The sequence below is a fragment of the Lactuca virosa genome, chromosome 5 (genome assembly GCF_052849685.1).
Source record: "Lactuca virosa cultivar CGN04683 chromosome 5, Lactuca_virosa_CGN04683_v6, whole genome shotgun sequence".
Lineage (NCBI taxonomy): Eukaryota > Viridiplantae > Streptophyta > Magnoliopsida > Asterales > Asteraceae > Lactuca > Lactuca virosa.
Window position 1 is genome coordinate 8,967,845 of NC_136430.1, and position 27,149 is coordinate 8,994,993.

Genomic DNA, 27,149 nt, shown 5'->3' on the forward strand with positions numbered 1-27,149 from the left:
TCATGCTCCCAATTGCACTTGCATATTCTAGTTGAGCCACTGCTCATCCAGAATTCACGTTTAGTTTCACACTTGAATCAAAAAGGAGTGTTGAATTCCTTAATATTCAAATTGTGAAACTTTGTCAGAATTTTATCTATGTAATGATATTGACTCAGAGAAATCTGACCGCATGACCTTTTCACCTTGATACCAATAATTGTATCAACTTCACCAAGATCTTTCATCTTAAAGTTTGAGGATATGTATTTCTTCGTGTCAAGAATACCTTCTAGATGAGTGTCAATGATCAACATAAAGATATATTACTACTATGTAATCGGATGTGTATTTGGAATAAATACACCTATCGGCACTATTGTGCTGAAATCCGAAAGCAGTCACAGTGGTGTCAAATCTCTCATGCCACTGTTTGGGAGCTTGCTTCAACCCGTACAAGGATTTAATAAGTATACACACTTTATTTTCCTGTACATGTATCATGAAACCTTCATGTTGCTCTAAGTAAATCTCATCATTTAGATAACCATTAAGAAAGGTTGTCTTCACATCCATTTGATGAATATATAATCCTTTCAAAGCTGATACTACTATGAGAGTTCTAATAGAACTTATCCTAGCAACTGGGGCATATGTATCAAAATTATCGATCCCTTCTCGCTGCCTGTAGCCTTTAGCAACTAATCTTGCTTTATAGGTAGATATGGATAATGGGTTTTAGGTACAACAAATAAACTAGAAAACAATTCCTAAGTTCACATGCAACCTACTTTGGATCTATGTTTTAACTATTGAACATACAACTTTGAATTGCAAAACAAGAACCCTAGAGGAGAGAGGCTAATTTCGAAATTAACAAACTAGGGTTTAGGGTTTACATACCTTTCAATTGTTATAGCAAACAATTGATATTCCCTTGATCTTGATCTTGATCTTCTTGGAAGCTTTAGCACCACAAGTGTAATGCCTCTAATGGAATCACACCCAAACTAGCAAGAAGGAAAGTAGAAGAGAGAGAGGAGAGGGAGTATGCAATTTCGGCCAAGGTATTCTTCCAAAGAATCAGTACACAAAATGTGAGCCAGGAGGCTCCTTAAATAGTTGAGGGAACTAGGGTTTAGGGAAAACCCTAGTTATCCTTTGCTTAGGGCCTAAGCAAGACCCAAGGCCTTATCTTGGAGCCCTTGGACGAATTCTCTAGGGTTTCCCCTAGGGTTTTCGTCCACCCCCTTCCAAGGGGGTTCTGGAACCTTCCACTCAACTATTAGTTAATTGCAAACTAGTCCCTGCACTTTATAATTAATTCTTTTAACCCCAAAATTAATTCTGATTAATTTCTGGCTAACAATTAATTAAACATAATGATTTCTAATTAATATATTAATCCATTAACATATTAATAAATCATTTATATTAATTTATTAATCTTATAAATTAATATCTCTCCTTTCATAATTTCCTTGTCCAGTTGCTAGGTTGAGGGCAACCCAAAAGGACTGTGCTGCTATCAATTCAAGTACATACCAATTATAGTTAAGGGCTTAGACACCTAATCCAACAGTCTCCCACTTGGATAAGTCTGTAACTATAATTGCTAGTATGCCTTCTAAATTTGACCAGCAAATTGTAGCTTCCAAAAAGCTGCTGCCGAACTCTGACCCAGTCAGTTACGTGTCCTAAGATAAGTGATCATATAACCCTTCGTTCTGCTTGATATCCCCAGACAAAAGACATGGAATATAATCAATCTCTTTGTCCAGAATCTATGTTTCCCGATTCCTGATTTGTGATGATGTAGGACTTCTAATTGAACACATCAATTTAGTCCTGGCTGGGCCCAGCACATAAGTCAACACCAAATCATCGAGGGGCCCACAGATATCGCTTTTCCTGTTAGGGCAAAAGGAACGAATAAACGTTGACTCATATGCTTGTATCTTTTACTCATCAAATTATGCATGACAATACGTTTTATAACACCAAGTTACTGATGCGTTTTCGTATCACCAATGCACAACCGACTTGTAAATTACAACTCATATATCTTTGTTTCAAGATTATAAGATATTATCGTCTCAGTATTACTCGTGATGAATTCCATGAAGTAATACTCTGAGCGAGGGTTTATCCAATACTCAAATCTCAATTTCTGAGTACTCATGAACATTGCAGCAATTCTATTGCCATGTCTATCCTTAGACAATCTGCAATCCAATTCATGACAGTCTTAATTCACTACTTACTTCCAAGAGTACGAGCGACTGTGGAGTTTGAATAATCTCATTATTCAGGAAGTAAAACATGCAAAAATGAAACACAATAATAAACAATTGACAAAAGGTAGTAGCCAAACTTATAAATAATACTTTATTATTTAATCACCAAAAGTCAATTACATTTACTTTGTTACAAGTTTCAAAAACTAATCTAACTACTAAAACTAATATCATCTTTCAGTCCTATGCTCCGAGCATGCTGAATATGCTTAGCCCTACTCAGACCCTTTGTGAGGGGATCTGCTGGGTTATCTTCAGATGACACCCTCTTTACTATAAGATGGCCTTCTTCAACTCTATGTCTGATGAAATGGTACTTTCTGTCGATATGTCTGGTCTTACCATGATCTCTCGGTTCCTTTGTCAAGGCAACCGCTCCTTCATTATCGCAGAACAGTTCCATAGGCTCCTGGATGGTTGGAACAACTCCGAGATCCCCGATGAAGTTCCTCAACCAAGCTGCTTCTTTTGACGCTTCACTTGCTGCTATGTACTCTGATTCACAAGTAGAATCAGCCACCGTATTTTGCTTGGAACTCTTCCAAGTAACTGCTCCTCCATTCAGTAAAAACACCCAGCCCGACTGAGAACGGAAGTTATCTCTATCCGTCTGAAAGCTGGCATCACTGTAACCATCTACTCTCAAAGTATCACTGCCACCAAGCACAAGGACCCAGTCCTTTGTCCTTCGCAAATACTTGAGTATATTCTTAACTGCTACCCAATGAGCTCTACCTGGGTTTCCCTGATAGCGACTGACCATGCTCAAAGCAAATGCCACATCAGGGCGAGTACATGTCATAGCGTACATGATCGATCCGACAGCGGAAGCATAAGGTACACGACTCATGTCATCTATTTCAGTATCGGTACTCGGGCATTGAGTCTTACTCAATTTGGTATTGCTCTGGATAGGTAGCTCTCCCTTCTTGGAATTTTCCATACTAAACCTCTTTAGTACCTTATCCAAGTATGTGCTCTGACTAAGTCCAATTAGTCTCTTCTTTCTATCTCTCAATATTCTAATCCCAAGAATATAGGCAGCTTCTCCAAGGTCTTTCATGGCAAAACACTTTCCAAGCCAAGACTTAACTTCTTTCAAGGTTGGAACGTCGTTACCAATGAGTAATATGTCATCGACATACAACACCAGAAAAGTTACTATACTCCCACCAGCTTTGATATACACACAGAACTCATCTTCACTTCTAGAGAAACCAAATTCTTTGACTTTCTCATGGAAGCAAAGATTCCAACTGCGAGATGCTTGTTTCAATCCATAAATGGATTTCTCAAGCTTGCACACTCTATTAGGGAAATTTGCATCAACAAAACCCTCTGGCTGACTCATGTAAACATCTTCAGCCAACTTCCCATTAAGGAAAGCAGTTTTGACATCCATCTGCCAGATTTCATAATCATGAAAGGCAGCTATGGCGAGCAATATCCTAATAGATTTAATCTTAGCCACAGGCGAGAAGGTCTCATCATAGTCAACCCCTGGGGTTTGAGTGAAACCTTTTGCAACCAGTCGAGCCTTGAATGTGTGCACATTTCCATCCATGTCTGTCTTCTTCTTGAAGATCCATTTGCACCCAACTGTCTTACGACCTGGTGCACTATCAACCAAATTCCAAACTTGGTTGTCATACATGGACTTAATCTCGCTGTCCATTGCCTCTTTCCACTTGGAAGCCTCTGGGCCTACCATTGCTTCCTTATAAGTGACTGGTTCATCTAAGTTTACCAGTGTTCTGTCACTTATGAATGTGTCACCATCTGAAGTAATATGAAAACCATACAACTCAGGTGGCACACTCACCCTAGTGGATCTTCTAAGAGGTAATGAGTTATCAATTGGTTCAACAGGAACTGTTTCCTCTGGTTGAGTGCTAGTGTCATCTAAGGTTCCCTCATTGGCTGACTCTTGAATTTCTTCAAGGTCAATAGTGCTCCCACTGTCCTCTTTGAATATGAGCTCTCTTTCAAGAAAGACTCCTCTTTGTGCTACAAAGACCACGTTCTCACTAGGCCTGTAGAACAAATATCCAAAAGACTGCTTTGGGTAACCAATGAAAACACATTTCTCACTTCTAGCTGCTAGCTTGTCGTGAGTCTCTCGTCTTACGAAAGCTTCACAACCCCAGACTTTAATATGCGCTAACGAGGGAACTTTCCCTGTCCACATTTCGTGAGGTGTTTTGGCAACCTTCTTTGTAGGGACAAGATTGAGGATGTGGGCGGCTGTCTCTAAGGCATACCCCCAGAAGTGAATAGGAAGCGAAGCCCGACTCATCATAGAACGAACCATGTCTAACAAGGTTCGATTGCGCCTCTCAGCTACACCATTTAACTGTGGTGTCCTAGGAGGAGTCAATTGTGAGACTATCCCACATTCTTTCAGATAGTCGTTAAACTCGATACTAAGATACTCCCCGCCTCTATCGTATCTAAGTATCTTTATCTTTCTGCCCAATTGATTTTCGACTTCATGCTTGAACTCTTTGAACTTTTCAAAAGTTTCTGACTTATACTTGATCAAGTAGATATATCCATATCTGCTATAATCGTCAGTGAAAGTCACATAGAATCGATTAGCATCTCTTGTAGTTGATCTGAAGGGCCCACACACATCCGTGTGTATGAGATCCAACAGACCTTCACCTCTTTCACAAGACTCTGTGAATGGTGATTTTGTCATCTTTCCCAAAAGACAAGATTCACACATATCATTTGATTTTAGGTCAAATGATTCCAACACTCCATCCTTTTGGAGTTGGGCTATGCGTTTCTTGTTAATGTGTCCAAGACGACAATGCCACAAGCATGCCTTGTCTACACTATTAGACAAGTCAATATTAAGTACACTATTTCCTAGGCTATCAACACAAGTCACTGTTTCATACACACCATTACAAGGCAAAGCTTCAAACATAAAAACACCATTCTTACAAACAGAAATTGAACCATTCAAATCATTAAAAGAATATGTAAAACCTTGTCTGAACAATGTATGAAATGAAATAATGTTTCTCGTCATCTCAGACGAATAGCAACAATTTATTAAATCTAATCTAACATCATTACTAAGCAGAAGCTGATAAACTCCGATCTTGGTTACTGGTGAAGACTTTCTGTTTCCCATGATCAGGTTTATCCTTCCTCGCTCTATCTCCTCACTTTCCTTTAGACCCTGCAAATCAGAACAGATATGAAAACCACATCCTGTATCAACGACCCATGAACGAGAAGATAATGAGTTATTAGCAGAAATAGTGTAAATACCTGCCGAAGATGGCTTCACTTTGCCATCCTTGATATCTTGCAGATATTGTGGGCAAGATCTCTTCCAATGCCCCTTTTGGTTGCAGTAAAAGCAAACTGCCTCTTTTGGATCAGAAACATGGGGAGTGGAACCATTGGGCTTAGCCTTTGGGCCATTACTAGATGACCCAGCTTGAGCCTTGCTCTTCCAGTTTTGCTTGGGAGGACCTTTCCTCTTTTTCCCCTTTCCCTGTCCAATAGCCAAAACAGGGGCACTCGTAGGTGTGGAGGGTATACTTTTACCCTTCATCCCTGCCTCAGCTGTCTGCAACAAGTTGTGCAATTGGGCCAAGGTCTGCTCAGTATTGTTCAAATGGTAAGTTAGAATAAACTGACCATAACATTCAGGAAGTGAGTTCAAGACCATGTCAATGGCCAATTCCTCATCAAAGTGAATATTGAGCTTGACCAAACGCTCTATGTAGCGTTGCATTCTTTGCACATGTGACACTACCGACTCCCCATCCTTCATCTTGCAAGCCATGAGTGACTTGACTACTTCGAACTTTTCTTGACGAGCTCGCTTATGGTACTTTTCCATAAGGTCCTTGTTCATCTCGAAAGGCCAGTAGTCCTCATAGTACCTCTGCAGTTCTGGGGACATAGTTGCCACCATGATGCATGCCACTTTGGTAGCATCATCGTAATGTTTCTTGTAGGCAGCAAGATCTTCAGGAGTAGCTTCATTCTCATCAAGCTCTTTGAGCTCCTTTTCAAGAACATATTCTTTGTTCTCGAAGCGAAGAGCCATCTTGATGTTGCGCATCCAATCGTTATAGTTTGAGCCATCCATAACGACTTTGGAGCATATATTGAGCAAAGAGAAGTTTTGGTTGGAGGAGGACGAAGCAGAAGTGTTTCCAGGAGTAGACATCTGAAAAGAAAGAAAGTTTTAGTTAGATTTCAAGATACCTTAATAGAATAACCCAAAGATATAGTATCAAGGTTAGGATCCAACTATGAAGATTCACAACTTAGAAATGGGATGCCGAGATCCAAGTGCAAATTTCATAAAGGTAGGCGAATGACGATTCACCAATTCCACCATTAGACGAAACAAACGAAGTGAAATTCCTAATTCTTTTGAGATACATTGAAACTATTCAATGACATGTTTTAATCTCAGATTATGCTCTTCTATTTGTGACTGGGATGCCGAGGATCACAAACAAGATGTGAATAACCATGCAAATGTGCTTGGTAACCTCATTGTCTTTATCATTAACTATTGATGTGCTGGTAAGCCACACACGCTCCATCAAAATGACAATTATGAGATACCCATTACTACTCTTTATTAGTGCCTTTTAGTGTGCTGGTTAACCACACACGCTCCACTAACGACCAATAAAGCATAATGTGCAATTTCATGGATTAGCATACTTTTCACATTTTTCCTAAAGTAACTAGAGTTGGGATTTTGAAAATAATGTTCTAGTACTTTCTTTAATATCATTATACTTTTAATGAGAAGTAGTTGTCCTATCAAATCCGTTCTGCTAACGACCCTCCACTAATCAAGGAAGCGGTGGGTGAGAGTGGACACCCATTCAACTACCATTTTATAGGCAGTTTCCTTATACCCCCCTTATAGATTAGCTTCGTGAATGAGGCATACTAGCGATTTGACTGACCATATTCTTATACATATAATATTAAACCTTTAATTATAATATATATAAGGTGTGTTTTAAAACTTTTTAAAACTTCAAGGGTTTATATAAATTTCGAAATTTAAGCTGTTAAATTCAAATTTAAATAAACCAATTCACTAGATTTAATATTTATCTATTAATTAACTATTAATAAAATTATTAAATCTTGTAAGGATTATCTAATTTAAATTAATCAATTAATTTAATCCTAATCCTTATCCCTCTAATTTCGAAAAATAGGGTAAGGATAATTATCCAATTAATCTAATTGAGTAACAATTATCCAAAAAACAAGAAACCCTAGTTATCCTCTAGCATATTTCGAAATTTACAAGGGAGGAGGCTAGGGTTTTCAAAACCCTAACCCTAATTTCGATTAGGGTTCTTTGGAGGCTAGGGTTTTCGAAAAAACCCTTTGATCCAAAACCCTAGAAATCGAAAATTTGGCCTTTAGGGTTTAATAGCTATAAACCCTAATTTGCAATTCAACAATTGTAGCAATTCAATTTAAAACAACAATGGCTCTGATACCACTAATGGGTTTTAGGTACAACAAATAAACTAGAAAACAATTCCTAAGTTCACATGCAACCTACTTTGGATCTATGTTTTAACTATTGAACATACAACTTTGAATTGCAAAACAAGAACCCTAGAGGAGAGAGGCTAATTTCGAAATTAACAAACTAGGGTTTAGGGTTTACATACCTTTCAATTGTTATAGCAAACAATTGATATTCCCTTGATCTTGATCTTGATCTTCTTGGAAGCTTTAGCACCACAAGTGTAATGCCTCTAATGGAATCACACCCAAACTAGCAAGAAGGAAAGTAGAAGAGAGAGAGGAGAGGGAGTATGCAATTTCGGCCAAGGTATTCTTCCAAAGAATCAGTACACAAAATGTGAGCCAGGAGGCTCCTTAAATAGTTGAGGGAACTAGGGTTTAGGGAAAACCCTAGTTATCCTTTGCTTAGGGCCTAAGCAAGACCCAAGGCCTTATCTTGGAGCCCTTGGACGAATTCTCTAGGGTTTCCCCTAGGGTTTTCGTCCACCCCCTTCCAAGGGGGTTCTGGAACCTTCCACTCAACTATTAGTTAATTGCAAACTAGTCCCTGCACCTTATAATTAATTCTTTTAACCCCAAAATCAATTCTGATTAATTTCTGGCTAACAATTAATTAAACATAATGATTTCTAATTAATATATTAATCCATTAACATATTAATAAATCATTTATATTAATTTATTAATCTTATAAATTAATATCTCTCCTTTCATAATTTCCTTGTCCAGTTGCTAGGTTGAGGGCAACCCAAAAGGACTGTGCTGCTATCAATTCAAGTACATACCAATTATAGTTAAGGGCTTAGACACCTAATCCAACAATGGATCCATCTGGATGATATTTTTTCCAGAATATCCATTTGGATCATATGGGTCTCTTCCCCTTAGGTAGATCAGCTAATTCCCAAGTTCCATTACCCATAATTGAATCCATTTCGTCATTTATAATTTTCGAAAATTTAATTTTCGAGAAAAAAAGAACTCGTCGTCTGTATGATTCTAGAAAATCTGAAAAATATTTAAATAATCTACAATATTTATACATATTATAGAATAATTTCAAATATTCTACATATTTCTAATGGGAAATTTTATTTATTTTTTTGTTTATTTATTTTATTTATAGGAGGAGATGGAGTATTTCTCGAGAAATAGTTGTAGATGTTGTATGACTGGAGTTTTCATCATCCCTATAAAACTTGTCCTCAAAGAATTCCACATCTCTGGATTCCACAACAAAATCCGATTCAATATCTAATAATTGGTAAGCATTGTTATTATAATCATATCCAATAAATATACTCTTATTAGCTCGTGCTCCCAATTTGGTTCGCTTAGGATCGGGAGTCCGATAATAAGCAACACACCCCCACACTTTCAAATAGTCTAGGTTAGGCTTTCTACCTTTCCATAACTCATAAGGGCTTTTAGGAATCACACGACTAGTGATCCTATTATGAACATAACAAGCAGTCAATAGTGCCCCCCATATTGTTTGGTTTACCCGATTGGTTCAACATACAGTTGACCATCTCACAAAGGGTTCTGATCTTTCTTTCAGCCAAACCATTATGTTGAGGAGTATATGGTGAAGTTCTCTCATGTTTGATTCCATTCTCTTCACAGAATGTGTCAAAATCTTGGTTGAAGTATTCTCAGCCTCTGTCCGAGCGAAGAATTTTGATGTGTCTTTCAAGTTGATTTTCGACTTCAGCCTTATACAGTTTAAATGCATTAAAAGTTCATCTTTTGATCTCAACAAATAAACATGTAGATATCGGATGGAGTCATCACAAAATGTGATGAAATACCTTTTTCCTCCTCGAGTAAGTATTCCGTTTAATTCACATATATCATAATAAATCAACTCAAGTAATGATGTATTTCTCTTAACTGATGGAAATGGTTTCTTTATAAACTTTGATTTCACACAAGTTTCATATTTTTCAAAATCTTTTCAGTCATATTTTAATATTCCTTTAGTTTGCATTTTTTTCAATGTTTTTAACATTAGTGTGTGCTAAACGTTTATGCCATAAAGAAATTAAACAAACAAAATAACCAGAAAAGTTCACTTCATTCACATTAGCAACCAATCCACCAATTATATCATTACTAACAACACTAGACACACTTGTAATGCTTGCACCATTACTATCAACACTAGACCCACTTGAACTACCATCATCACTAAGGCACAAACGGTACATCCATGAACAATTGTTTGCCCTCCGAACATATCTTCTATCATTAGTGATCACAATCCTACCTTTCTCAAGCTCCATCTTGAGCCCACCTTTGTCAAACTTGTCCGCATAAACCAACCCCTTCGAGATAGTAGGAACATAAAGAACATATTGAAGGGTAACCCATTCACCATGTGTGCACTTCAGATGAACATCACCTCTTCCTTGAACTTCAGCTCTGTGACCATCAACATAGACAACTACCGTTCCTGGTGGCATTGGACGGTAAGTGCGGAAGCTTTCTCGTTGCCCACAAACATGCACAGTGTCTACGAACAATCCTCGAGCACAAATTGCTAAGGTAAGCGAAGAAATCATGAAAATCTCTCCAAGGTTCACACTTGCCACCATATCAGTCACTTGCTCAACTGCATGTGCAACCGGTCCTGATTTGCGATCTTTGCATTCTCTCGCATAGTGCCCAATCTCTTTGCAGAGGTGGCAAGGTACAACTCTCTTCGAATTTGAGTTAGGATTCTGATGACTTGGTTTCTTGAAACTTTGGTTCTTGGGTCCCAAGTTCCTTTTGTTTTGTCCCCCAGACTTGGTCTTATGACTAGAATCCCCAGTTGATACATGGTGCACACTCGATCCGACTTTACCATGCTTGTCCTTGATGCGAGTTTCCTCCTCAATGTGAAGGTGTTTCATCAAATCATCCAAGGAGTAGTCCTCATATTTGTGCATCATTCTCTTAGAGAAGTCTTTCCACAAGGGTGGAAGTTTTGCGATGATCGCACCTACCTGAAAGAGTTCTGGTATCGAGATGGAGATGCGCGTTCAACTTGTTGACAATGACCTGGAGTTCATGAACTTGCTCCATGATAGGTTTGTCATCAGCCATCTGAAACTCTAGGTACTTAGATACTATGTACTTATTAGTACCTTCCTCATGTGCCTTGTACTTGAGTTCCAAAGCACTCCATAGCTCTCTCAGATCTTTGACCGACGTGTAAAGATCATATATCCGATCAGACAGTGAGTTCTTGATGTGACCCACACACAGTTTCTCAGACTCTCTATGTAGAGCCCTTTGCTTTTCCAGATCAGAGATGATTGTTGGATCCACAGTTTCCCTGCCTCGGGAATTGGATCACCGGGAATTGGGGCTAGTTCTGGGTCCAAAACATAGGCGAGCTTGAACACATGAAGCATGAACTCTACATTGTCAGTCGAGCGGGTGTAGTTCTGACCATCGAATCGTCAAGCTTGTTAAACTCTTGGTTCATGTAGTGGAGACTAGTAGTTGGGATTTGGGTGTCCATTAGTCTCTTGATTTATAAACACAAGATAAAAAACCTTTAAGATTGTTGTATATCATATCTAACAGACACACAAGGAAACCGAAAAATAATATTGAGATCATATGTTGATTAATTGCAATGAATAAATCCTATTATTATTATTATAATTACCAAGTTTTGTACATAAATTAGTTTAGTCATTCTCGATCAGATATGATTATAAGAAAGGAGTAGAAGCCGACTGTCCTGTTGTTGGACGAAATTAAAAACATGACAATAATGTAAAACCGATCTGTTAACGGCTTATCTTGAACGTGGAATAACTGCACGGAGCGGAAATCTGTCCCAAAAATCATGACTAAAAATTTCATTTTTAATTCATTAAATTAATCCATAATATCAAACCATTCCATCAAACCACGAGTCAAAGTATTTCAAAACATTATTATCAAAGTTTTCAAATCAAAATATGAACTTGTATGAACCTTTTATTATGAACTTGTTGTATGGACCTTTTATTATGAACTTGTACTATGAATTTGGTGTTATGAACTTGTATGTTAAGTCCCCGGAGAACCGATACAACCTATTAACTCATATTTGAGCCGATGGTCTTATGGATAGCGCTATTTGGGGTCGACAACCCCCACTCGCCCGGAACCGCGAGTGCATATTTCCATGAACTGACATCATGGGAACCATGGACATGATGGAATGGGGCAGAAACGGTCGTTAGGGTTGGTTGTGAACGGAATGCAATGGCATTCATCGTTTTCTAAATTGGAACATTTATAGAATAAACTACATTTTTGAAATAATGTACTATTATAAACCTGTGAACTCACTTACTATTTTATAGTTGACCCTCGTTTTTGCATGCTTTTCAGGGAACGGTTAGTGAATCAATAAGACTCCAACATGATTTAAGTTGTTACTTTTGCTATGTATTAAACTATGTATTGTGAAAACTGAATGTATTTGTTTTGTACGCGATGTAAACTTAAAACGCTTAATGTTTATGGTTGGTACTTCTATTCACCTTTGTGATGAGACCTTAGCATGTCACTCTTCGAGTTTCCGCTTTAACGGGGTATGACAGATTTGGTATCAGAGCCTAAGGTTATAGAGAATATCGACTTCCCCTTTCCCTTAGGGAGGCCTAAACTATAACCGTTGAGTTAATAAAACATGCCATTTAGTATAACTAATTCCGGTAATGCACTACTAGACCTTAATTATACATAGCTTGATCACCTCTGTATAATTAAAGAAAAGCAAGTGCAAGACCGGAATTGGTTATAGTGAATGGTATGAATACCCTAGGTTAAACGTAAACAAAAAAAATCACCAGGATGCTAAAACCTCGTCTAAACATTAGAGTTTCTCGTATACAGCGTAGCCATGTCAAACACTAGCTCTCAAGCACTTGGATTGGCAGATGAGTCTGGTTACGTCACTGCGCGCCCGAAAGTCAACCGCGACTCGAGCACCGACGCGACAGAAGATTCGTCAACAGGATCGGAGACTCGAGCACCGACCTAACCGAAGATTCCAATAATTTGTTTTACTCAATCATTTAGAATTAGTGCAAATGCAGACATTTACATAACTTGTAGAGTAAAATGTAAGGTTAAGTATCTCCCTTGTGTATTTCTCTTCAGGTGGTTTATTGTCATGGCATGTTGCCTTCCCACCAAACGAGGCCTAACCACACCAATTACCTTTCTGATATTGCTTGAGCCCACACAAATAGTTTTTAACCTCCAAATTGCAAAAATATTAATGAATAAAAAATTCTAGTACCATAATATCATTTCCATCATCGTTCTTCAAAGATTTAAAATAAAAATTACTTACATTGACCATTATACCCTTTGAATTTACATTAATCATCATACCCCTGCATGAACATAGTTGCAGACATCATTTTCTTCATCCTCAACTCATTTCTGATAAATGACCAGTATACCCATGTAGATTTACCAAAGTCAATGCTCAGCCTAATACATCTTGATAACCTCTAAGCCTAATATGGTTTTGCTGTCTCCTGGTGTACATATTTACCCAATTATTTTGAAATTCTTTATTTTTTTACTAATAGTTATTGAATTTAGAAATATTTGGTTCTAGAAGTTTGTTCATATCGAGTTTATATTGTTTCTGTCAGATGCATGGTTTAGATACTCGATTGTGGACGAAAATGCCCATGAGTGCTTGTAGTTGCGTGTTTGTAGCTGTCACTAAGTTTTTAATACCTGTTAATTGATTGTACCAACCCCCTTAAGTGTATGCTTCTCATTATAGTCAAGCATATTCTATTTTTTACTTGTTTTTTTTATAAACTTTGTAGATATGAATCGTAATCATTTTCTCCTATTTGTAAAATTATTGGAGAGTTATATTCTGTTGTTGATATGCCTAGCTACAGTTAGACTTTGGTTAATTAAATGTGAGGAAAAAGAAGCTCAAAGGAGAGATCTAAGTGAAAGTACATTAGAAAGTAGATTAGACACAATTTTTCAATGGTCAACAGAAATACAATGTATCTTACGTGAAAGTGATGAAAATTGTATAAATAAGTTATGTATGGACATAAATGCATTTGCACGTTGATGTGAGTTAATACAAACTCGTGGTGGATTATTAAACGATGGTTTAGTGACCATTGAGGAGCAAGTTGCTATATTCTTAAACGTATTAGCACACCACAAAAAAACAGATGTATTCAAGTTAGATTCTATCGGTCAGGGGAAACGATAAGTCGTTATGTTCATCGAGTTTTGGGTGCTTTAATGCATTTACAAGAGATATTGTTTGTTAACCCAACGCCTGTTGCAAATGATTGTACAAACAATCGATGGAAATGGTTCCAGGTAATCATTATAACATTATTATGATATATTACAAATTAAATATAAGGTTTTAACTAAGAACGAGTTAGTATTTTATTTATAGGGTTATATAGGAGCAATTGATGGAACTTATATTGAAGTTAATGTCCTTGACTCGGATAAACCAAGGTACCGAACAAGAAAGGGCAATATAGCAATGAATGTGTTAGGTGTCTGCAATCGTGACATGAATTTTGTCTACGTCTTAGCTGGCTGGGAAGGTTCGACTACTGATTCAAGGGTTTTGCGGGATGCAATTACTAGACATAATGGTTTGAAGATTCCAATTGGTAAGCTAAAACAATAATTGCTAAATATTTGAAGTAAACATAGTTACATATTCATACCTATTATTTTATTTATTATATGTAACTATCATTTGGCTGATGGAGGATATATCAATGGTGAAGGTTTTTTGGCACCATATAGAGGTATTAGGTATTATTTACGGGAATGGGAAGGTAGTACACGTGCACCTACAAATAAGGAGGAATACTTTAACACGAAACACTCTCAAGCAAGGAATGTTATTGAGAGGTGTTTTGGTCTACTAAAGAGACGTTGGGCTATATTAAGAAGTCCTTCATTTTATTCGATAAGAATTCAAGGGAGAATAGTCATGACATGTGCTTTGTTGCATAATTTTATTAGGACACACATGGCTCTTGATCCGGAGGAAAACACGTCTAACACTTTTGAAGATATGCCTATCAGGGAAGAACAACCAAATCATTTTCAAATTGTGGATGTTGTTGAATCAAGTAATGAATGGACTCAATGGAGAGATGATTTAGCACAAGAAATGTTTGAGTCTTGGATGTCAACTAGATCTTAGTATATTGTTTTTTTAATTTTAGAACTTTTATTTTTAAGATTGTTATTTGTAGTTGTTATGGATCCGAGCAACTTTGATTTTTGTGTATGTTTTTATTAATATTAATTTGCTTAGTGGATGATTTGTTTTCATTTTTTCCAGTTTTATATATTTACCTGTTTTATGTATAATATGACAAAAGCAGATAACAAATTATGGCGGACAGGAGTCAGTGGACTCAAGAAGAAGAGGTTGCATTGATTACCATCCTTGAAGACATTGTTGTCATCGGTGGCAGAGGTGATAATGGAAGCTTTAGGCCTGGAACCTATGATCAAGTCGTTCTAAAGTTGCGGGAAAAGTCGTTGGTATTAATATAACATCAAAGCACGTGCAAAAAAAAATCAAACGTTTAAAGGATAATTTTTTTGCTGCATATAATATGCAAAATACAAGTGGGTTTGGTTGGGATGATGCTCGTAAATGTGTAGTAGTTGATTCTGCTGAGATATTAGAGGAATATCTACAGGTTAGTGATTATATATATATATATATATATATATATATATATATATATATATATATATATATATATATATATATATATATATGCATATCTAAGTATTAAATATATGGTTTTACATGTAACTTTGTTTGTTTTACTAGAAAAATCCAAACAAAAACTATATCGCGAACAAACCATTCCCTGCATACGAGCGACTGCCAAATATTTTTGGTAAAGATCGAGCTACAGGCGGTATGGCTGAATCGGTGGCTGATGTGACAGAAAATCAAAATGTTGATAACGAAGAAGGAGAAAGTTTTCCATCGTCTAATTCTAATCCTTAAAACACTGCAACTTCCTCCAATCCAAATCTCAAAGACTTGGCGCAAAATAGAAAAAGAAAAGCAACATCCAGAGAAGTAACACATGTAATTCAAAGGGGGTTAGCTACCATATCCGAGGAAATCCAGAAAATAACTAGGGCTATTACGTTTTCTACGAATGACCACCCAGAGTTAAAAACTATACATGCAGAGTTGAAGACCATGGAGTTGTCTTCTTCAGAAATCATGCGATACTATATTGAAAGATGACAATTGAAGTTTGTTATTTTTTTTATTTAAAAATAAGGATTTTGGAAACCACTTTGGTTTAGAACTTTGTTAATTTTGAAGCAAATTTGATTATTTGGTATCAGAACTTGTTTTAATAAGAATTTTAAATAATTTTTTTACTAAAAATGTTTATTTTGAAGTTGTGTATGTTAAATAGAGCTATTATGAATATTTTTTGCATAAGGATAGTATGGTTATTTTTACATATTGTTTTATCTAGTTCTATTGTTTCCAAACAATTTCGGACAACTTGTTCAGTTCTGTCTAGTATTACCAAACGCTATACAAATCATTTGTCTAGTCTAGTCCAGTTCTATTCTATCCAATTTTTCTGCGAAACGGTACCTTAACGGGTAAAGAAGTAATTCATGATTAAAAAGCTTACTGAAAAATATTGCTGTCAACCGATTCAAAGTAAAAAGGTAATATTTTTAGGACGATATAATTAGTGGTTTATAACTTTACTAGTTTATAATTCGTGGGAACCACGGTTACAAAATTAATTAAACTTTCATACTAAAAATTCAAAATTATTAATTAATTATTTTAAATAAGTTATTAACTAAAAGATATTTTTTAATTACATAAAATTATAATCATTGATTTAAATAAACATATGACCTTATAATATATATTAATTTTATTTTAAACTTTTACTCTAATGTATTAATTTAATGTAATTAGAATGAAAAATTTTAAAATTTTAAATTTGAAATGGAGAATCAATAGGTTGACAAGTGACATGATATTAATTAGAAAGCTTCATAAAGTGACAAATGACAAAAGGAGAATAAACATATTCTTTTATTAAATAGGGATTCAATAATGCACAACCAAACGAACCAAGTTTTCATGAGTTAAGCCTAGGGGTGGCAAAAACAGACACGACACGACAAAAAAATACGACACGAAACGAAATTAGGACGAAATCGAAATTTGAATTCGTGTTCGTGTCGTGTTCGTGTCATTTATGTGAAACACGACGTCGTGTCGTGTCGTGTTCGGGTTAAAAAATTAGCACGAACTCAACACGATAATAACCCGAAGATAACATGATATTAACTCGATATATTAAACCATAATAACCCGAAATTAACACAGAAAAATAACATAATATCTATACGATTTATACCTTATCAAAATTCTAAAATGTTGAATTCTAAAATGTTGCTACTCTTTGTTTTAATTAAAAGCAATTACTCTATGGTTTTAATTAAACCGATTTCCAAGAAAACCTTTAGCACTTCAACTCGTAGGCTTTTCCACTCACGTCTTCTTGGCTCTCCCTATCAATTACTATACGACGGAAAAGTAAGTCTCATACACTTCAAAAATTTGATTTCAAAAGCATAGCCATCAAATTTACAAGAATCTCCGTCCACATCACCGAGAATCTAAATCACATAATCTGAATTACATCCCTCTTCCTTGCAATCTGGTAATTTTGTATTTTATCTACTTGTTTATGACGGTATTCTCATCTGCATCTCTGATTATCATATAAATTCTGTTAGTCGAATTAGTTTTCCATTTTCATTGTATATTGTTAGTCAAACTCGCAACATTATGCTAATAAGAAATCGCATACACTGATACACATAATCAGAAATTGCTTTGTATGATGTCAGTCAAAGTTAGACGTGCTTTTGTATGTTAGTTTAAATGAAAATTTATCTGATATTCTCTATTACTCAAAGTCAAGAATGTATCATTTGTATGTTGTTAGTCAAAATCGAAATTTGCATTTTATGATTTTTTTTATGTTAGTTGAAATCAAATTCATGCTTTGTGTCTTGTTATGATTTTTGTTTTTGATTTCTAGTAAAGGTAATCATGTTCTTAATCAATATCGAAGTTCTTTGACACATAATTGTTGAGGCTCCAACTTGAACAAGAGATTGGCTCTTTGAAATTAAAGGTATTTGTGTTTACTTGCTGAAAATTTGAATTTAGTGTATTAAGTTTTTATTAATTAAGATTATATTATGTTTGTTGTTTTGTAGGTGATGAAGAATTATGTTTAGAAGGACTTACCGATGATATTATGAAATTCGATAGCAAGGATACACATAAATAGATGAATGTTTTCTTTTTCTTATTTTGTTTCATAAGTTTGAAGACGTTTGTTACCATTTTATATTATTTTGTCGTGTTTGTTGTTTTTTAAGCATTGATTAAGTAAAATAACAGATAATTTATGTCATTTTTGTCGTGTTGTCGTGTTTGTCGTTTTTAAGTATGAATAAATGAAACAAAAAGAAATTTTATGTTAATTTTGTCGTGTTGGTCGTTTTTTTAATCGGTTCGTGTTAGACAAAAAAAACCGACATCGTGTCGTGTCGTGTTCGGGTTATAAAAAAACAATTCATGTCTAGTGGTGTTGGGTAAAAAACTGAAACCATTGCCCGAATTGACAGGCCTAGTTAAGCCCCCAACGGGCCGGATCTCAGTGCAACGGCTAGAAACGAGGGCAAGATAGTAATTTTTTAAAACAGCATGTGATTGTGGAAAGCCTATCTGTACACATAAATAGACAACGGTCATTTCCCAAAACAACGCCGATTTTCTCTTCTTTCCCCCTCTGCACCGTTTTTCGAATTTGAACTCAAACGCTCCCCCCATCTGCTTCACTAACACGCACTGAATCTCCGATCATCGTGTAGTGAAGACAAGTATGAAGTCTAACGCAGGGAACTCACGGCATCGTTCATCGGGAAGTATTTCTATTTCTTCAATTAGAAACCTACTTCCTAGATCCGGATCTGTAAAGCACAAGATGACTTCAAACCCTAAGCTATCTCGATTCAACAGTGAAAACGTCCCACCAGAAGATCCGAACATTCATGTTTGTGAACTACCTTCGATTGTAAAGGAATCAACGGGAAACGTCTCGGTTCCAGGCAAAAAAGCCACTGAATTGGAAAAGCAGCAAAAAGCAGAAGTACCGTCGCATCAAGATCCACCTGTTAAGGTACAAATTGATTCAGTGTTGTTTTGTTTTTTTAGAAACTATATCTGAAACAGTGTTTATTTATGGGGTTAATTTGATAGGTTATAGCGAGGATTAGACCTCCTAATTCTCACGAAAAAGGAGATTATACTGTCAGAAAAGTTTCTGAAGATTCAGTTTCCGTGGGCGATCGAAAATTTACTTTGGATGCAGTCCTCGACTCCAAATCTAGTCAGGTTCGTAGAATTACCGAGTCCCTTGTTGAATTGTTAAATATGTTTGATAAAAATGTGTGCTCTGTATAAGTGTTTCTGTTAACCGTGTGCATAATTGGTGAGCTTCTTATATTACTTTTGATAGTTTTACAAAATATGCACATTGACTTCTTAAGCATTCTCCTATTGAGTAGTGAATAATGTTGGATTAAATTGTGCACTACAATACTACATATGATCGTTTCTATTAACCACACAGAATTCATATGTTGTTACATTACTGATGAGATTTTCTAAGGTATGTTAACATCAAACGTTATGAGTAATCATGAACCTGTAGCAACTAAGAAACGCACATTGATTTATTAAAGAACAATACTAAGTGTGTTCGTTTTTTTACTTGGAGGAAGGGTAAAAGAATAAACAATTTATCGAGTTATAAGCTGTTTGATGCTATGACAGGAGGATGTATTTAAACTAGTTGGTGTCTCAATGGTTAAGAGTGCTATGGCTGGTTACAACACATCAATCTTGGCTTACGGACAGGTACTCTATTAGACTTTTTGGTAACACTGTTTTTGATGGAAACTATTTGGTTGCAATATCTCCATTGATTGCTAGTGTCTTTCAGACTGGAAGTGGAAAAACTTACACGTTGTGGGGTCCACCAAGTGCAATGGTTGAAGATCAATCAGCCAATGGTAACCAAGGGATTGTTCCACGCATCTTCCAGATGCTGTTTGCCGAAATCCAACGAGTAAGCAGACTTCTTTTCATCCTTGATGTATACAAAATAAGGTGTAGGATCTCGTGGAATACTCATTATGATTGCAATCTTGATTTTCATTTCAGGAGCAAGATCAAGCAGAGGGTAAACAATTAAATTATCAGTGCCGATGCTCTTTCCTCGAGGTAGGTGCTTCATGGCTGCCTTTCATTGGTCCTGTTCTTAACTTTGAAACTAAGTGATGACTTTATTGTCATTGAAACTTATTGCAGATATATAACGAACAAATTGGAGATTTGCTCGATCCAACCCAGAGAAACCTAGAGGTGGGTATTAAGATCTTATCTTTTTGGTGTTTTCATTGATGTATTATATTCCTGTTACTCCTTGTTTTTGTGATTGTAATGTGACAAGTCAAATTATTTCAGATAAAAGATGATGCTAAACACGGGTTTTATGTTGAGAATCTGAGTGAGGAGTATGTGACAAGCTATGAAGATGTTACTCAAATTCTGATCAAGGGACTATCTAATAGAAAGGTTGGAGCAACAAGCATAAACTCCAAAAGTTCAAGATCTCATATTGTGTTTACATGTGTCATCGAGTCTTGGTGCAAGGTACTTTGAATTTCCAAGTTCATAACTTTATCTGTGGTTTAAAACAATAAGCCATATTGTGTTTACAACGGAATCCTAACTGTAACCAAACTGCCATTTATCAGGGTAATGCTTCTAAGCATTTTGGTAGTTCAAAGACAAGCAGGGTTACCCTTGTGGATATAGCTGGACTTGAAAAGAACAAAAGCAATGATGTTAGTAGAGAGTGTGTCAGGGAAGGAGAATTTGTGAGAAAGTCCATATCACAACTTGGGTATGGCTCAATTTCTTCTTGTACTGTGTGTGATAAATCACTGGTTGCTTCCAGTTACTCATGTTGTTTGCATTGTGCAGAAACTTGGTTAATATCCTTGCTGGGACAAATCAGTCTGAACAATCCAGGAGCATCCCATATAACAACTCCTGTTTGACTCATTTGCTGAGAGAATCACTTGGAGGCAACTCAAAGCTTACTGTTATATGTGCCATTTCCCCAGATGAAAAGTATGTATTCATCACTAAATTGATCTGGAAACTGGCCTTTATTTGACTATATCATAACAATTTCTGGAAATACAGGTGTTCTGTTGAAACCATAAGCACACTTAGATTTGGACACCGAGCAAAACTTATACACAATAATCCGGTTGTAAACGAAATAACAGAAGATGATGTTAATGATCTCACTGATCAAATTCGTGAACTGAAGGTACGTACACCCTCTTATAAAATAAAACCCTAACTGCTTTCTGATCAACTGAGTTGGATTTGTTGATTTCAGGAAGAGCTGATTAGGGCAAAATCAGATACTAGTTACTCTATTGGATCGAGCACGATTTTTAAAGGTGGAAGCGTTCGCCAAAGCTTGAATCAACTGAGAGTAAGCCTTAATCGTTCATTGATCCTCCCACAAATCGACAATGATTCGAAAGAAGAATTGCATATCGATGAACACGATGTTCGAGACTTGCGACAACAGCTCGATATGTTGCATAGTTCTTGTGATGATGAATTTCAAGAAACCTCCGAGAGCAGAGGCACACGTTTTTTCTCCATGGGTGGTTGTGAGAGCGAACAGTATGCAAGTTGTAACGAAGAAAGCGAAGCTGAAGAAACCAATTCAGAAGAACCTGAGAGCAATCCTTTACATGATAGCCTCTCTATCAGTGTTGGCAGGCCTTCTGATGCTTTCAGTGGTCCGATGTTGTCAGAATCCCCAAAAATTGGTAGCACCATGAGAAAGAGCGTGGTTTTCTCATCAAAATCAAACCAATTGCCCACAAGTGAAGAAGAGAATGTTGTGGAAAGTTTGAAGTTCAGTTCAAATGTAACGCATGAGTCACTGAGGATAAGCAATCAAATTAGGTCTTCTCTACGATCAAGCAAGATGTTTGGGGGTGGGGGTGCCACTGAATCGTTAGCAGCTAGTCTTCAAAGAGGCCTGGAGATTATCGACAACCACCAACGCAACTCTGTGTTAAATAAATCATTAGTTGCATTATCGTTTGATCACTTGGCAACCAAGACAAACGAAACATCCACAAAAGAATATATCTGCTCGACCTGCCAGCAAAAAGCATCTTGTGATGATGTCCAGGACAGCTTGAAGACATGGATTGTTCCAGGGACCTCAGAAAGCATGAAGAAAGTGAAAGATCTTGAAAATCTGTGCATGGAACAAAAAGCAGAGATTGAGAGGTTGAATAGTTTGGTAAGATTTCTTTCTTTTTTCTCACAGATATCTATATGTTGATGATGTTAATTTCCCGAATTCTCTCTCTAACTCTTGATGTTTTACTTCCAGGTATCGCAATACAAACAAGAGAAAGAAGGTGGCATGTTGTCACCGCTTGATGAGCTTCGAAATGGGAAGATTTCACATAACAGTGTAGCAAAGGTCAGATCATCAAATTGAGAAATACAACGACAACAACATTGTGAAATAAATTTAAAACTTATATATATACATATATATATATATATATATATATATTTTTTTTTTTTTTCTCAGCTTCTGAGATGGAATGACGAACCGGAGATGATAGAAGAAACCAACGAAAAGGAATCGCTTCTCGAAGAGATCAAAACATTAAGAAGCAAACTCCAGCAGTCGCCAAACAACAACAAATCAATCTCGTCCTCTCTTTTGTCACAATCGCTCCAACTAAGAAAAAGCGGTGTGTATCCTCCTAACGAAAGCAATGAAGAAGTTGAGAAGGAAAGGGAAAGGTGGATGGAGATGGAGAGCGAATGGATTTGTTTGACGGATGAACTGAGAGTTGACCTGGAGGCCAACCGGCAGCGTGCTGAGAAGGTGGAAATGGAGCTGAGATTGGAGAAGAAATGTAGCGAAGAATTGGACGACGCCCTCATGCGATCCATCCTTGGACATGGTAAAATGGTGGAGCATTATGCTGATTTACAAGAGAAGTACAACGAGTTGGCTGAAAAGCATCGGTTGATTATGGAGGGGATAGCAGAAGTGAAAAGAGCGGCTGCAAAAGCGGGAGCTAAAGGCCATGGGAAGCGCTTTTCAAAGTCTCTTGCTGCAGAGCTTTCTGTCTTGAGAGTTGAGAGGGAGAAGGAAAGGGAATTGTTGAAGAAGGAGAATCGAAGCCTAAAAATGCAACTTCGAGACACTGCTGAAGCTGTTCATGCTGCTGGTGAACTTCTTGTTAGGCTCAGAGAAGCAGAAGAAGCAGCTTCCATTGCACAGGTACTTACTTCCTCATTCACTTTCTCATAAATTTCACCTTTTTGTAATCCTTCTTTTCATTGTGCTGTGCTGTGCTGTGTGCAGGAAAATTTGGGAAATGTTCAGGAAGAGAGTGATAAGTTAAAGAAAAAAATGGATAAACAGAAAAGAAAGCACAAGATGGAGATGATTACAATGAAACAGTATCTTGCTGGGAGCCGCTTGCCTGATTCCGCATTGAGACCTTTGTATAGGGAAGACTCGGACGTGAAATCCCATGAGAATGAGAATGAGGAGGATGATCAGGCATGGAGGCAAGAATTTGGAGCCATATATCAAGATCATTATTAAGCCATGGAAACCAGACTCTACTTGCACCATTCTTGTTTGAAGATTGTATCTTGATTCATTAATATTTCTTCTTGTCAATCACCTATAGTGGTTTGTTGATGACAAGAGATTGTTTATCGAATTCTTGTACTATGCACATTTTGCTTTCTCATCTTATTTTACAAAGTCAAAATCACTTGATTTGCTTTCATTCAATTGTTATAATGTCAAATAAAATCACTGAATTGTTTTAATGAAACTTTATGTCATTATTCACGATAGCATTTGTTTTATTAAAAATTCCGGTCATTATTTTACCTATCATGACTTTGAAACACTTATGAGCTGGTTTTGTTCTTTCAGCGGGAAAGAAGTTATTGTTAAAGATCATCACTAGCCCAATAGAACAAATATTATCTAGAAGACTTTAGCTTGTTCTAGAACGCTCTAGAAGATTCTAGAACATTATGGAAGACTATGGAAGACTCCGGAATATACCGGAAGAGTCTAGAATACTCTAGAACGACATGGAAGACCCTGGAAGGTTATGGATCATTCTAGAAGACACTGGAGCAACCTAGACCTCTCCAGAACATGGTAGAATATTCTAGAAACATATGGAAGCATATAGAGTATGTTAGATAGTTCTAAGAGTTATCTAGTAGGTAGTAAGTGTATACTAGTATCTAGAACCTTCCTAAGAGGCCTATAAATAGGTGTGGAGCTCATTTGCTCCAAACCATCCAAGAAAGCCTCAAAGAGAGCAAAGTGTGTAGTAGTCTCACAAAGTATAAGGTCTTCTTAAGTGTCTTAATAAAAGTCTTTTTGTTTCCCATACAAAGAGTCGTGTTCAACAATCTGGTATCAGAGCAAGGTTTCTTGATAGTGAGAACGAGTGATTCTCGTTGTATCGTGAGTAGTTTGTGACTCTGCAAGTTTAGTGTCGAAACTAGCTTGTTTGGTATTACCGAGGTACTGCCAACACGATGGGTGATCTCCAAGTCGTCGGAGGAATCAAGAAACTCAACAACAACAACTACAAAACATGGGAAACATGTATGAAGTCCTACTTACAAGGACAAGATCTATGGGAGGTCGTTGGCGGAAGCGAAACCACGCCTCCGGAGGAAGATGTTAATGGCGCTCTACGCAAATGGAAAATCAAAGCAGGCAAAGCAATGTTTGCCTTGAAGACCACAATCGAAGAAGAGATGTTGGAGCATATTCGGGACGAGAACACACCGAAAGAAGCTTGGGACACGTTTGTGACGCTTTTCTCAAAGAAGAATGATACAAGACTACAACTTTTGGAGAACGAGCTATTATCAATCTCACAACGTGACATGACGATTGCTCAATATTTCCACAAGGTCAAGTCGATATGTCGGGAGATTACTGAACTAGATCCGCAATCCGTCATTACAGAAGCTCGAATGAAGAGGATCATCATCCATGGACTGAGGCCGGAATATAGAAGCTTCGTTACTGCTGTACAAGGATGGCCCGTTCAACCATCACTTGTAGAGTTTGAGAATTTGTTGGCCAGCCAAGAAGCTATGGCTAAGCAAATGGGAGGCATCACGCTGAAGAGTGAAGAAGAAGCACTCTACACAAGTAAAAGTCGGAGGAATTTCAAGCCACCTTCTAAAGAAGGATACAAAAATGCTGACAAAGGGAAGAGTCAGCCAGGAACCTCACAACCATGGAGATCTCAAAAGACCGACAATAAGAGTTCTCGGGGGAGGAGGTTCGAAGGCAACTGCAACAATTGTGGAAAGTGGGGCCACATGTCCAAAGATTGTTGGTCAAAGAAAAAGTCTGTGGAAAGCAATGTCGTAACTTCCAAAAAGGAAATAGAGGATGAATGGGATGCTGAGGCATTATGCGCCATAGAAGAAAACGAGTTGGCGCTCATGGCAATGATGGGAGAGCGTATCAACTATGAGAATGACTGGATCATTGATTCAGGATGCTCCAATCACATGACTGGTGATCAGAACAAACTACAAGACGTGAAGGAGTACAAAGGGAGTCGCATGGTACTTACAGCCAACAATGCACGACTTCCAATTGCTCAGATTGGCAAAACAACGATCATGCCTGGTAATAAATCTGACATGGTGTCACTACATAATGTCTATCACGTGCCAGGTATGAAGAAGAACTTGTTATCGGTATCGCAACTAACATCATCAGGAAACTACGTCTTGTTTGGCCCACAAGATGTGAAGGTCTATCGAGATCTTAAAATATCAGAAAAACCAACAATGGAAGGACGGAGAGTGGAGTCCGTCTATGTTCTCTCCGCAGAGTCTGCCTATGTAGATAAGACTCGTAAGAACGAGACAGCAGATCTATGGCATGCACGGCTGGGACATGTTGGTTATCACAAGTTGAAGGTAATAATGGAGAAATCCATGCTCAGTGGCTTACCTCAACTTGAAGTTAAAACAGATGTTGTTTGTGCTGGATGTCAGTATGGTAAAGCTCATCAATTACCATACAAGGAGTCAAATTTTAGAGCAAAGAAGCCACTAGAGTTAATTCACTCGGATGTGTTCGGTCCAGTCAAGCAGACATCAATTAGCGGGATGCGGTACATGGTGACATTCATTGATGATTATTCGAGATATGTGTGGGTTTTCTTCATGAAAGAAAAATCTGAAACATTCTCAAAGTTTCTAGAATTCAAGACAACGGTCGAAGGAGAAGTGAGAAAGAAGATTCGGTGTCTACGCTCAGACAATGGAGGAGAATACACCTCGGAAGAATTCAATAGCTATCTAAAAGAATGTGGTATACGTCATCAATTCACATGTGCCAACACACCTCAACAAAATGGTGTAGCTGAGAGAAAGAATCGACATCTTGCAGAAATTTGTCGAAGCATGCTACACGCGAAGAATGTCCCAGGAAGATTTTGGGCTGAAGCAATGCGAACTGCTGCCCATGTGATCAATAAACTTCCCCAACCAAGGTTAGGTTTCATCTCACCATTTGAGACACTATGGAACATGAAACCTACTGTTAGCTACTTTCGAGTATTTGGTTGTGTCTGCTACGTATTTGTACCTAGTCATTTACGTAGCAAGTTTGACAAGAAAGCAGTCAGGTGTATATTTGTTGGATATGACAATCAAAGAAAAGGATGGAGGTGTTGTGATCCAACAAGCGGAAGATGCTACACTTCAAGAGATGTAGTGTTCGATGAAGCATCTTCATGGTGGTCCTTAGAGAAGAAAGTATTACCAGACTCGGAAAATATTGAAGAAGTTTTAAAACAAAAGATGGGGGAGCAAACTGCACACATTTGGTCAAGTGTTGACACACCTGAAGATCCGAGCGACACTGATGTCATTGAGCAAGAAGTAACTCAAACAAGTAATGCCGGTGAAAGGGAGACGCCGCCTCCACAACTTCGAAGGACGGAAAGAATCCGAAAGCCTAATCCCAAGTATGCTAATGCGACTATTTTAGAAGACGGTGTTAAAGAGCCGGAGAC

At 37.2% G+C, this 27,149-nt stretch overlaps 1 protein-coding gene across 1 annotated transcript; it reads left to right on the plus strand.

Moving 5' to 3' along the window:
- Positions 1-18,683: 18,683 nt before the first annotated feature.
- On the plus strand, positions 18,684-23,923 carry LOC145114642 (Kinesin motor family protein). Its single transcript, XM_079050698.1, has 14 exons — positions 18,684-19,105; positions 19,186-19,320; positions 19,762-19,845; positions 19,931-20,056; positions 20,152-20,211; positions 20,299-20,352; positions 20,455-20,643; positions 20,748-20,896; positions 20,977-21,126; positions 21,202-21,331; positions 21,404-22,333; positions 22,427-22,519; positions 22,634-23,338; positions 23,423-23,923. The coding sequence occupies exons 1-14, from the start codon at positions 18,809-18,811 to the stop codon at positions 23,666-23,668; spliced, it is 3,348 nt and encodes a 1,115-aa protein (XP_078906824.1). The 5' UTR covers positions 18,684-18,808; the 3' UTR covers positions 23,669-23,923.
- Positions 23,924-27,149: the final 3,226 nt, after the last annotated feature.